The sequence below is a fragment of the Bombus affinis genome, chromosome 4 (assembly GCF_024516045.1).
Source record: "Bombus affinis isolate iyBomAffi1 chromosome 4, iyBomAffi1.2, whole genome shotgun sequence".
Classification (NCBI taxonomy): Eukaryota; Metazoa; Arthropoda; class Insecta; order Hymenoptera; family Apidae; genus Bombus; species Bombus affinis.
Window position 1 is genome coordinate 13,076,149 of NC_066347.1, and position 14,242 is coordinate 13,090,390.

The 14,242-nt window shown below is 38.4% G+C and overlaps 2 protein-coding genes across 2 annotated transcripts; both read left to right on the plus strand.

Moving 5' to 3' along the window:
* The first annotated feature begins 2,500 nt into the window (after positions 1–2,500).
* On the plus strand, positions 2,501–8,231 carry LOC126915139 (filaggrin-like). Its single transcript, XM_050719574.1, has 3 exons — positions 2,501–3,773; positions 4,290–4,541; positions 6,037–8,231. The coding sequence occupies exons 1-3, from the start codon at positions 3,554–3,556 to the stop codon at positions 6,300–6,302; spliced, it is 738 nt and encodes a 245-aa protein (XP_050575531.1). The 5' UTR covers positions 2,501–3,553; the 3' UTR covers positions 6,303–8,231.
* A 4,775-nt stretch (positions 8,232–13,006) lies between these two features.
* On the plus strand, positions 13,007–14,068 carry LOC126915133 (histidine-rich glycoprotein-like). Its single transcript, XM_050719567.1, has one exon. The coding sequence runs from the start codon at positions 13,229–13,231 to the stop codon at positions 14,066–14,068; it is 840 nt and encodes a 279-aa protein (XP_050575524.1). The 5' UTR covers positions 13,007–13,228.
* Positions 14,069–14,242: the final 174 nt, after the last annotated feature.

The window sequence follows — 14,242 nt, forward strand, 5'->3', positions numbered from 1 at the left end:
TTTTAGTACAGATACATTTAAAATAATGAAATAAAAACTAATTTCAGTAAAATTGTCGGAGATTGACAATTTCTATTGGTTTATAGGCTCGGCAAATATGCTGATTATACGAAAGAGAAGAGGGTTAAATTTTATTTATATTTTGATACATACCAAAGGGTAACAAACAAAGCAAAGGGTAGCAGAAGTTACAAAATAAACTTCTACAAAAGATACTTAAAGCGCTAAGTGAGCAAACCAACGCGGATCCGTTAATGATCCAAATAAAAATAAAAAATCGAAACAAAGAGCGCGTGTTGAAAAACAGCACGCTCAGCCCGGAAATAAAAGGAACGAAATGTCTGCGGAATGCGTAACGCGGTGAAAACAAAGAGTCTCAATTTTCACGAGCTCTTTATTAAAACAGCTAAGTACGTTTCGGTATAATGAAATTAAATGTAAACGTCGTTCGTGATTTATTTCAGTCGGTTGCAGATGTAATATATAATGTCGAATATTCACGTTCGAAGCGCGTAAACGCGTTCAAGTTGAAAATTCGTTTTATGCGTCGAATTATCAATTTAGATTTTAACAAACATTTTTGGAATAACAACTAATCGTAAATACGCGTCTATCTTCGTTATTGGTTCGTCGAACTAGACAAAGTCATGAATTATGCCGGAATACTTATACCAGAAATGACACAAGTACGTCGATACTCGGCGCTGCGGCGCCGAATATATTAAAACGTCTGGTATGTACTTGCGTCGATACAGCTGGCCATCGAGTTTGCATGCTTGCGTCGAATCTCTCTGTTTGGAATACTATTAAACCTTGTAGAATCGGATTGTTATTTAGTTGAAGAAAAAGATTGCCTTTTTATTAATGGTACAATAAAAAAAGATATAATATACTAAAATCGAAGAGCAAATTATACGAAGAAAGAATACAATTAAATAACAGTTCAATAAAGAGTAAGAATTGTGTATGAAGTCGTGCATCAATCGTGAATGGGTTAAAACGTGAATCAGGAACCATCAAGATTTCTCTAGGAAATAAACCAATGGTAATAAGTAGAAAAATTATAAACGATTATATTTTGCTATTTAATAATTTGACGATAAGTACTCATGGTTGATGTAATATTCGAGGTAGTAGAAGTTTGCATACGCACCACGCTTTTCTCCAAACAGATCCCCTCTACGAATCGAAATACTCCAAATACTTTAATATCGTGAAATTCCACGATTTCAAGTCTCTTATGTTTCCTAATTCTGCCGTATCCTAAATTCCAACAAGCTCCTTCAATCTGGTCTAGACCTCTTATCTTCACAAATTTTTTCACGTTCTTCTGTGTATCCCACTGAGCTCCTAGAATTCCCTAATATCTCTGCACGTTTGAAATCTCTCAAACGCTAGACGACGCTTTTACCGGAGTCTGCTTAAAGCTCAAAATTAATTAGGTTAATTTCCTTTATCCTTTCCATCCTAATCCATCACATCCTCGTCGAGTTCCACGTTGACAATAAGGCACGAAAAGAAGAGGAATCCTCGCGGCGCAGACTTCCAGCAATACCACGGAGTTACATTCCATTCCAGATTTTCAAATTACTGGATTATCTGGATGGAAAGTAGCTGGCGTGGCAGGTATCCAGGCCGCTTAGCGTTCGCTTGCGGTTTTAAGCTCGACTATATCGACGCCTCCTCCGACGTGTTCGCTCTTTTTAAATAGAGAAGAAGAATCACGTTCCAAGTCCGATCGAATGGCTGAGATTCCATCATGAAAACCTGGGGTTCCTTACAACACGAAAGATATTTTATTCACTGTGAAAAGACACCGTCATTTTATTTCGCCAAATATCGTGGAAAGGCGCCGATATGGGGCTCCTGCGCGTTCGAAGTGGAATTTAATATTTACGCGTTACAGTGTTTTACAAATTATTGTACGTAATAATTATGTCGTATACGTATGTAATTAAGTAATCAAATCATTTAGCGTTGTCGAATATACTGTGTGAGATCAGGCAATGTAATTTTATAGAAGATGTATAATAGCTGTATTTCAAGCATCTTTGTCTAGGGGGTGGTTTTAGGAATAAAGACAATTTGTACAAATGTTATATAAATTTCATTTTCGTTCCATATTATAGTTATTTGATTTATCACCGGTCAACTAAGTATCTTTTATTATTCCATTATTCTATTTGTTATTAATTTACATCTTCTCCGATCGATTTCTTCTGTTTTCACTTAAGAGTGTCTTACAGCTAATATTACACTAATATTCGTAACGCAATTTTTATATAAGTTCCTAGTATTCGTTTCGTTTACATAATTTTCAGCGATCCGGCAGGCTGGTTGGCAAAAACGTTGAAGAAACGATCAATCGCGCTCCTTCTATGTACTTCGCGTAACAATCGACTAACTGAAACGTCTCGGTAACAGGCATGAGATAACGCGGCTGATCGAGAAACGATTTCGCGTAAGAACGCCGCCTTTAGCCAAGGGGCAAAAACCAAAACGCTTTCGCGGGGCCAACGTTCTCAAGTACCGTTATGTCATTCGATTGTGCCGCGATCGATACGATCTCGACGCCAACGTTTCGTTCCAGTGATCATGGAAAGCGTGAAATCGGTCGTGCGGCACGTGGCGCGATTTGTCCGAGTTATCGATCGTTATCCTTCGACTCGTGAATTCATCGATCAAAGATAAATGCGTTGACGAAGATATAAATTCGTCGTTGGAAGAATAGCGATTCGATTTGTCGGAATAGGTGGTTTTCAAATAGAATTTGGAAATTTTTATGTACCTTCGGCATACTAAGATCTCTTAATCTATAAACTTGTCTTCCATTTATCCATGAATATGATCAAATTTTTTATGATAAAAGGCAACTCTTCATGCAAGTGGATATACAATACATTTTTTAAAAGATAAATGGACAGTTTAGTTTGCAACACGTTATAGCCAGAATCCTTAAACGTCAACAAGATCTTCCGATTAGTCCAGACAAGTATTTCAGAGTTTCAGGGATGAAGAACAATGATCCAAAATATTTTCCAAACTAAGCCATACAGCAAAATTGCAACACGTAGGTATTTCGGGACGTATCAACATTCGTGTAGCTCATAGAACCACTTTAAACCAATATAACTAAACTAATCAAGTACCTTTAAATCAATTTACTCAACGCGTATATTAAATTGAAATACTCGTCTCAATCACTAAAACTGGCCATTTCATCATCCACTTTGACTTTCATTCGAAAAAGCTTCAGATTAATTCCATTAACTTAAAAACCGCTCACTTGCTATCTATCGTTACGTTTTGCCAATCGAAACGCGTCGATTTTCGAAGCGGCGATACCACCAAGATCCATCGACTGGTGAAATCTTCGAAATCGTTGCGAAATCCCTTCGATCTCCGGCATCTGCCTTCTGCCTTCCGATATCCCTTCTGCTTGGAAGAAAATTCGCGACTGAGCCGAGTGGGAGGAGCTGGATAAAGCAGCCTCTGCCGAAGTTTACCAACAAACGATCGACATCGATATCGGTGAATCGAAAGCATCGGAAGCATGTGGCGTGGACCGGTCGTTGTGTTGCTCCTTCTCGTCTGTCGCGATTCGCTCGAAGCTGGAGATCGCGACGACGACGCAAGTGTGGACAAGTTGTTGCGTCGAGACGTCCGTGAACCGGCATGGTCGGCCTTCGCCACGGAAGTCGAGGATTTGCTCGGAGAGGGAAACTCGCCGGAAAAAGAGAAAACTGGCAAGAAGGGCGCGAAGAATGCGTCTGGTATGTTACTTCCCATTGAATTTCAGTATTTGCAAAGTTTAATCATTTACCGTGACACGCGTTTATATGAATCTGTCAGGGGACAAGCAATTTACAAAACATTTTGTAAATTGTTCGCAATATTAATTCCCGAGCTATGGATTTTTATGCATTTATAAAAAAACTGTGAAAAGTGCAGAAGATACAAAAATATAAAAAATATACAACGTGTAATTTTATTTCCATAATTATATTTATAAAAATATGAAATTCTATAAATATGCGTAGACTATAGTACGAGTATGCTATACTATGTACTTTTATTTACTCTTTAGTCCCTATTTTCCTGCATTCAAAATTTATTATGAACAACAAACACGTGTGTTCTTATTCCCATCGTACTGCCATTTTTAAATTAGCATTTATCGAACCAACAACAAATGGGATAAAAAGATTCGGAAACGGTCCTTAAACAACCACTCGAGCGGTCACGGATATCGTGGACGATAACCGGCACGAACGATGCCGTGGTTTTAGGCAAATCAGACGAGGGAGGATACTACAAAACGTACGGCAGCGATGCTGAGGGCGAGAAGGGTTACTTGACGGCAACCTACAGCAAGGGCAATCACGGCTATAAGAGCCTCGACACCTTCCACAAGCAGGATGGCGACAAGTACGCATTCGAGAAGCACGTTGCCTACGGCAAAGCGCGTGCTGACAAGAAAAGTAGCCACAACGACGAGGCAGCCTCTCGTTCCAGGAAAGCCGGTGATCACGAGGGTGCAGGTACGGAGAAACTGTACGACGTCGAGCATGTAATTGCGTGACAACCATAAAGCATACGGGATGAAATTAGTTTCTTGTCAACTTACTGGCTTCGAGATAAGAATTCTAGAATTTTTGATTTAGTAGAAATGTAGCAGCTGAAATATCCTTCCTTCGAGGTTTCCTAGTTTCTATCAAAAAATTAATCGATGTCATAATCTGCAAAACATTGTGCATTGTTATTTTAGAACTTCAGTCTCAAAGCACTGTGATAATTTTTTTATAAAGATTCATAGAAACAAAATTTCTTGTAATTTCAATAGTAAAAGTAGATTTTGACGAGTTGAAACAAATTTTATACGTGGGGTACATAGACAATGTTTTTCAGTGAAAATAAAACAAAATCAAATAAATCAAAAGCATAAGATTATACGTTAAAATCTCTCAAAAGTTTCCTTGTTTGAATCGAAGATATACACAGCTCATGACGTCATTTGAAACACCTGCTACATATATGCATTTAATCCGTGTCTGATCTTGTTATGTCACTCAAAAACTGCTTGTCACGCAGAACCAGCTTATTAACCTATCCGATGATCTCCTTGACGCAGGTGATTAATTTTGCTTAGAGATATGCGTAACTTTATTCATGAACAAAAGATAAATTTTTATTTATTAAGTGTATTCTAACTGTACAAATGATTGCATTTTAATATATAACGTGTGTATAATGACAGTAATAGATTTACGATTTCTTATTTTGATATATGCACATTGTTATTATTTATACTAAACGTATCTACGTTCCTGAATAAAATTAACAATATCGAGTGATAATTGCTTGAGAAGTTTGCTTAAGGAAACTAACATAGTAGTAGTTCCATTAGTATAATATTTTTAATCTACTCGAACGAAATAGTTGGCAAGTTTGAATAGATTTTGAGCTCGAGAAAGTTTCTTCTTTATACCGTAAATAATTTTCGCACGATATATCCGTGTCATTAGTCGCACGGGATCCTTTAATGAACGTCGATCGCAAGTTTTCCCTGGCAAACTTAGTGGCTCGAGTATCGATCGCCAATAAAACTACAGCATCGAGATAACGACATTAACCGAACGCATTCATGCGCTCGTTTCGTCCTAATTTTGACGGCGGCACCCAGCCATTTTGCTAATTACTTCACAGAAACATGTCATTTAATCACTTGGAACTACCGATCCTTTACACCTATAAATTTCATTATTCCCGGCAGACACTGTCGTATAATAATTATGTCAATTTTAGATTACAAATTTCTTAGCGTATATTCTTTCAGTAACAGTTAGTTACATTGAAAGATAAATCGTAGAGAGTAACGTAATAGTAGTTTCACTAATACGACATTTTTAATCCTTCTGGTTGGAATATCTTTCTAACAATAAGATATAACATGAGATAATCTTTTACGATAATTACGTTGCTTTTAAATCACATTATTCCACGTTTCCGTATCAATTATGTTATAAATTTCGCTAGATACCATCGTCGATACCCATTATGCAACCAACGAGGGCGATCATCACGACGGTGGCGAAGAACACGATGCTGAAGCCAACGATCACGGCAGCTATACTCACGAAGATGGCGCTCACTATATGGCTCATGGACCAGAATCTTCGAGTTATGGACATAGTGAAAGCTACACGGACGGAGAAGGTGAACATAGTTCTTACGGAAGCTACAGCTCCTACTCCAGAGGCTCTGGCGGCGAACACGGTGGTGACGGAGACCATTACTATTAATCCTTTGCCAAATGGCTGATGTTTAGTTGTACGATTTTCTATGGAATGTATTATTACGGCAAAAGTGCCTAATTTCCAGAGAGACCAGAACGGTATAAGTGGAGATGACAACAATTAGAACGAAACAAAGGAAACAAGAAACGATATTTTGTATAAATATCGTCGTCAGTGTAGAATGATATTTCCTTTGACGTAAAGTTGTTTTGAAAATTGTACGCGAAGGATTAAAATTGGCCGAAATCGAGTTGTTAAATTTCTGTTTATGGTTGCTGTATTTTTAGTATTAGACATTTAATTAATAGACATTAGAATTTATTTTTAGACATTCCGTGTACAAATATAGAAATAATTTCTTCCGTAGAGTGTTTATTGTGAAACTTACTAATTTATAATTTACAATGTTGTTTCTCTGATCGCATATCTGTTACAATTAATAAATTATGCGAGCTTATTCATTTAATATCGTGTACTAAAAAAGTGGAAAACGTAAGGAAATAAACGCTCAATACAATACTCGATAGAACTTTCCAAACGTATCCAATTATATTCATACGACGTTCTCGAGCATCAGATTTACGTATCAAGAGAAATTTGGAAAATCCGCTACGTAAAATGTAAAGCGTGATATTTCAACAGCAATTACTGACAACTTTTTAAATTAACGCGTCGATGTAGAAAAAATTATACAAATTGGATGAAAAAAGTATAAACGATGGGCTGGACGGGACACACCGTTCAATTTCGTGTCATCAATTAAGAATCGATCAATTAAATCCGTATGATTATGAGAATAATCTGGATCAAATGGCTTCCGATAACAACGAATATCGTATCATCTGGAAATGAATTTTTGCGACGTGCTCGTACAATATTCTTATTAAACGTTTCATAATTAATACGTAGGTATCTGTTTGTTTACGACGTTATCAAAAATCGATCGATATGGTTTGATGTAATCGCGCGATCGCACACACGAAACAACTTGTTAAAGGACGAATTTTCCATGTGTGCATTACGCTCGAATTGTCAATACTTTCCATTGTTACTTGACAATAATACGAACAGCAATTATTTTAGAAATGCAATGCGCGGGCGCGCGCGTTCGTTGTGTAACGAACACAACGCGTAATTTTGATGCCATGCAAAGGTGGCGCGTTGTTATTACGAAATTTAATGATATTACGTTTGTATCGCATTGATGAGCCGATCTAAATTGCAATTGGTCATCGTTCGCTGTTGTTCGTCGATGCTCGTTACATTAACGTTCCTATAGCCACGCTCCATTATTGGCCGGGTAATTTGTTCGAGATCCGTATCATCGTGTCAAGTGATAAGTACTATCGATCTTGGACGGCCCCGATAATTTATGATACACTGGAGACGGCGAAAAAAGTAGATGCAAGTTAAATTTTGAACAGAACGAGGTAAGGTTTTTTGAGTCGGGTCAAGTTTCCTATAATCGATATTATTTGCTATATGTGTTCCATTAATGTCCATATACCATTGTTTCTAAATAATTGGTTGAAGTGTCCGGATATTTATGAGACTTGTTGTATCTATTTTTTCTGAGTCAGATCGATGATATTGGTTTCCAGGTCAATTTGGTAAAGGGTATTTTTATTGTCCTACTGAGAGATAATAATTGAAAAATAGATAAAAAGAATTGGCAGAAAATCAATTCTCACGGCAAGAAATATATACGTTTTAAATGGATTCGCCTGGGTATGGTTTCATACGACTCGATTTGCGAGAAATGTTTTTCAACTACTTTCCAGAAGATTTGACAGCGGTTGTATCAATTCTGGCATTTGTTAACACATTTATACGTAAAGTTATTGTTTTAATTTTATGTTGGTTATTGATTTTGAATGATAATATTGCATTTATATGTAACGAATAATATTATATAATAATAAAATTCGTTCGTTATTTTAGCGATCTTTTATAAATAACATGAAATACCTAATATGAATTCTATACTCCCTTTGCCATGCTGTATTTCATTTATTAAAATATCTAATTGTGTAAAAATCTTGACATCAAAGGGGCATAGAATATTTAACATTTTTGTACTTTAATTACGTTCAATCAATTTTACAACGTTTGAATTAGTTTAGACCAATTCCTGCAAATGGAACTTTAAATAAATTCTTTCTCTTTCCTGTCGTATAAATCATAACAATGCGAACTGAAGGGAAGTTCAACAATTTCAGATTAAAGTCTACTTTCAAATGGAATGTGATATAAACGCACAGAAATTTGCATGAAATGTACAATGCGTACAAGATAATTTAATGACAAAGTAGATGAGTCAATCGCAATTGGATGATGAAACCTGTTAATTGTAGAAAACTAACAAATATTATCTACAGAATTGTACAAGTCTTGTGTGCCGAATTCAATTTGCACGAAACTTAATGTTTCTCTGACTTTCTATAAATACTTAAAATGTCGACAACGAAGGAGACAAATTAACTCGCGTTTTTCTCATTTTCCATACGAATATCACGATATAGATCAAGTGATTCTTTGATAAGTAACTTATTACTTCCAAGACATTAACCGCTTGGGTGACGAGTTGACTCCACGAAACTTAATTTGCTGCCTAATTAACAAGTTAAACTCGCGTTTGGGCTTCACGCAAATAGCAAAACACGAGATATCCTCACAAGGTACGCCATTAGCGTTGTCTGTTCTGGTCGACGAAGAAACAACGAGACCAGTTTGTTAAAAAGTACGACCGGTCACGCGACGATATCGCATCTGGCTGGTCCCTGTGGGACGAGCAACGTTTGACGCCACGGTGCGGGAATTCGTCGGGGTGGGCACAGCGGATTTTGCAATTATTTATAACGAGGAAACTTTTGGAACGGCCGCAGCCTGGCAATCGGTCCGTTAATTGCACGAGATAATTATTGTTAAACGCCGCGCGCGTGACAAAGGATGATTCCGCTGTCATCGGAGGCTCAAACTAATTCGCCGTGTTCGCTGGAGGACGATCACTGGCTGAACTCGTCAAACTTTTCACCTTTTACCGTGCCACTCGCCCAACTGTGTTCGTTTGTTAATTTTTCACCAGAGAATTTCAATGAATATGGAACGAGTCGGATTACCGGAGAAATCAATCTTCTGCTGGCTTGGAAACTTGAACGTTCGACTATAGACCGTTTCATTATTGGGCTTTGACTGCGGATTTGAGGGAGAGAAATTGTAGATATAATTTATTGGATTAAATAAACTTGGTTTTTAAAATGTTTCATTTCTGCGAGTAAATGAAAATTGAAGCACAGCGTATTATTCTTATAGAACTAAGACAGATTATTTCTTGTAATATTACTCATGCTATTATATATCATGCTATTAGAATAAATTATTTTCTTAAAAGTTGACAATTTTTGCCTCGACAAGTTGACAATTCCTCGAATACTTAATATGTATATATGTCATTTCTAATATAAATATTATAAGGTTATACTATAATTGAATTTCCAATTAATTTTATTCTATTTCTAAATAAGCAATATTAAAAATAAGGAAACTGGTTATCGATAAATCTCAAAACTGAAAAAAAGAGAAAAAGAAAACTAATTAAATCTCGCGATTATCTTTGTCATTTGGTCCTAGATTGAAATTCACCGGAAAGGTTACAACCTATTCGGGTTGCACGATTTCACGAAAATCCCTATCGTGCGTGAAATTCGATCATTCTTCCCCCGTGGCCGATAAACAAGCCAGCCCTCGAGTGCAGCTCGTTTTCAAACCGACACGCAATCCATGTTCGAGTGCACTTAATCCGAATTGTGCACCTCGGGACAGACAACTCGAATACGTCGAATGTCAATGTTAGTTACCCTTCTTCTCGCTGTGGAATAGAGCTTGTAAGCGTGGAGTGGGCTCAAATTAGGAAACAATTTCATTAGCTGTCCAATGGGCGGCGTGCAAGCTCCATTGTTCGTGGCCTACGGCTCGATCAGTCGATTGATCGAAACGAAAGAGTGGTCGAAGGATGCTTGCATTGTGGCGGTGAAAAAACGTGCAAAAGGGATCGTAACCGATTCAACGAAGCTTCAGCGTTGAATGTAAAGTAATTTTAGTGAGAGGATGAAAAGAAAGAAGGGGGTGGGCTGGTAACGTTGAGCCATCAACTGATTGCGACAGGATGGCGCTGTCTCACCTTGCCGAGGAACAGCTTCAGTTCGGTGCAATTAAGCGAATCTATAGAAAAGAGAATTAAAGACAATGTCATTTCAAACTATTGCCTTCTCCTGTTAGAAAAGTTATTTCTTTTTCTGTCGGAAGAAGGATTTTCTGGCCGAATAAAATTCATCGGTGAGAAATATTTTCTGATTTTAATCGAAAATCGAAAATAGTTTTACAAAAGTAATAACTTGCGAATTAATAATGTTAATACATTTTCTTGCGTAATAGCAAAGCGTATAAATGAATTAACGAATTGAAGGTAAGATCAGCCTTTATACGACGCTTAGCAAAGGGGAGAAAGGAAAAAAGAAAGATGAAAGAAGATCTGAGCTGTCTGAAAGGCAATGGCAATAGAAGCAACGGCACTCAGTTGAAATGTTTTCGAGTTACCAGTGGCACTTGAAGCCTTAATTTAATAGTCGGCGGCCTGTTCTTTTCCAAACGAAGGGGGTGGATACACTTGAGCGGCGATCCACCGTCGTCCTTGGATCTGCTTACAAAGCAATCTCTCCATCTGGGAAAGTCCAAAGGGAACGCCACCTAATCTAATCTCCGTTACGACGATGCCGAGTCCAAATCGAAGTTGGCAGAGCCTTCGGTATCCGGTTTTCTCCCAGTCTCTAAAGGAGCCCGATGGTGAAGCTGGGCAGTAACCAATCTTTATCTTGATTATGCAGCGCCAACGCCGGAGGAGCCAATCTCTAGCCGAACAGCCTGCCAAATAAGGTCGTAAAGAGGCCGAATCTATCGATCACCGTTTCAAACTGCAAATTCGGCGCAGCTGATTTGCAATGGAGATCGGAGGAGCACCGAGAACGACCGACGATGCGCCTCCGTCCACCGAATAAGCAGCTAAGAAAAGAAACTCGACTTTGTATCGTTCGCGACGAAAAACCAACCAACCGTTTGATTATTCTCGACACTTTGCGGTGAATTTTAAAATCAGTGAACGGATAGCGTCCAATGAAAATTCAATAAGATTCGTTAGAGAAAGAAGTGGCCATTATCTGATCGATAGTCAATTAAGACATTGATCCAATTCCAGGTTATTCGGTCAATTTATTTTCTTGCAAAGTTTCCTTCTCGTTTGGAGCTTAAAAGTTTCAAAAATACTTCAAACTTTTTTCTTACCGATCCTTTTTCTCCGTTTTACGATATAATACATCAATTTTTAATTGCAGTTTGGATTTATCAAATTTTCACAGTATTCGCAAACGTGCTCAGATCCGAAACTACATTATACCTTTCACTTTACCTACTTTACGCTCACCTTGTAAGACCTAGGAAACGAATACATTACAAAATTATGCAACATGGTATGAAGTTTTCTTGACTTGGTGACTAGCAATTCGACGGAACTTCGTCGAACTTTGTAACCTAGAAATTCCGAAACTGAATAAAGCCGACGAAATTCCCCGCATTCGAACAACAAGTTTGCCAATCGATCGACTCGAACAACGTACCAAGGATTCTTCCGAGTTCCAGATATTTTCAGGTTACGGGGATATACCTACATATACACAATTCGGCTCGAAGCTAATATCGTAAAAGATATCTAGTCGTCTTTGTTGGCTGCAGATATTTTGCAAGGTCGTACTATTGAATCGTCAGCAGAACCTGGAACAAATGGGCGAACAGTTAGCAGAACGATCGGCGTAACTACGATTGGTCATCGAGTTATGATATATGCGTCGCCGACGTCTGTAAATGTCCATAAATTGTTTTCACTCCGTCACGTTATAAATAAAGCGGGATTTTTTTAGCCACAAATTCGCATCGCCAACGATAGGATTAATGGCGATATTAGAAAGTTTATTGACGATCCGTTTCACCGTGACGATACGATGTCGGAATAATTATTTTATTGTCTTTGATTTATTATTATTGTCATGATGTTATGTCGAGAGTTCGAAGAGTGTTTGATAAGATATTAATCTACAGTCTCGTTCGAAAGATTGGAACATCCTTCTTTAGACGAAACGAACATTTTCGCACATTTTCCCGAGAAGATCAAATATTACAATTAATATCTTTCATTCCTAAATATCAATTGAAATCTTTAAACTTTAGTTGAAGAATTAAAATTTTTCAAATTGTCGATCCCGATTTAAAATCAGGATAGCGTCGGATATTTTGAGTTGAAAAGTATTCGATAGATGCAGGCCATCGATCGAATTCCATTCACTATGTGCAATCACGTTACTACAAAGTAACGATAGCAGTTGCACAATGCAATAAGATTCATGATCTCGTTGTACTTAGAAACCTCTAGTCTCTACGAAGTTTTTAGACGTTTAATCTGGTCACGCACTAGGTGACTCGAATTGCACGATTGCTGAAGCCTTTGTTCACAAAACACTGTACACGGTAAAAGCGTCAAATATCGATTTACAAATGTAACCAAATTTATCGTTCTTCGATCGGTCTTCCGGTTTCCATTAAAAAAGTGTCTTCAATAGCGTGCCGTCATTACGTCATGTCTCTGAATTAACTATCCGCGTTTTTACCTGCGAATCTGAAAAGACAACGGGCAAACAATTTCATTACGAGCTCGAGAAAGTGTGAAAGGTCTCCACGCCACGGAAGGCTTGCGGTCGCGCGGATGAAAGTGGAATCGGCGGAAATGCTCGCAAGCCCCGTGACGGAACAATCGAACCGTGGATATTTAAGTGTCACCGGTTGCGACGTGGTCATCAGTCGGATGATCGCATCGAAGCCGGATCGAGATGCTGCGTGTCGCGTTTCCTGCCGCTATTCTGCTATTCTTGCTTCAACAGACATGTCTCGCTCGGGAATTGAGCTCCATTCGCGATCGTCGAGATGTCCAAACGGAAGACAGCGACGCGTTACGATCGGTAGTCTCTGCCAGTCCAGTTCCAAGCTTGAACGTGGACGAATCGAAGCAGGATCTCGCCACGGCTGCCTCTGGCAATCAAGGTCATCATCACGAATCTGGAGGAGGACAGAGTCATCACGCTGATCATCACGAAGAACATGGCGAGGAAGGTGAGAAGGGATACAAGAGTCATCATCATCACGATAAGAATGACAAAGGCGAGCACGATAAACATCATCATTCCGGTCATCACGAAGAACACGGTGGCCAGAAGAAAGGACACCATGATGAACACGAGAAATACGGAGAACATCACGAGGGTGAGAAAGGACACAAGGGTGGGAAGTTTGGAGAAAAAAAGGGTCACAAGAAAGGTCACAAGACGAAAGGGTATCATAACAAGTTTCACAAGGACGAATATCATAAAGAACATAAGTTTTACGATGATTATCATAAGGGTGGCCATCATAAGAAGCATGGTGACTTTTATGGACACCATGAGAAGAAGGAAGGAGAGCATAAGAAAGGTGGTCATCAGCATGCTGGGTATCACGAAGATCATCATGGTAAGAAGGGTCATCATGATAAGGGTCACCTGGACGAGGAACATAAAGGTCATCATGGGAAACACGGACACGATGAACATTATAGCCATCATGATTCTTATGGTAAGAAGGGTGACCAGCATTCTGGGAAGAAATACGGATACAGCAAAGGACACAAAGGTTAAGAGATGTAATGCTCTGAGTTGGAAGACGGTTCTGGATACTTTTGTTCCAAGAATTTCGTTGTTCCGTTTCTAGCTTACAATTAAAACTGTATGTTTGTTATACTGTATTGTTGTGAATTGATGATTGAGAAACTGCTATTGGCCTTGCTTCGCGTTTCACCGAATTGTTATTAG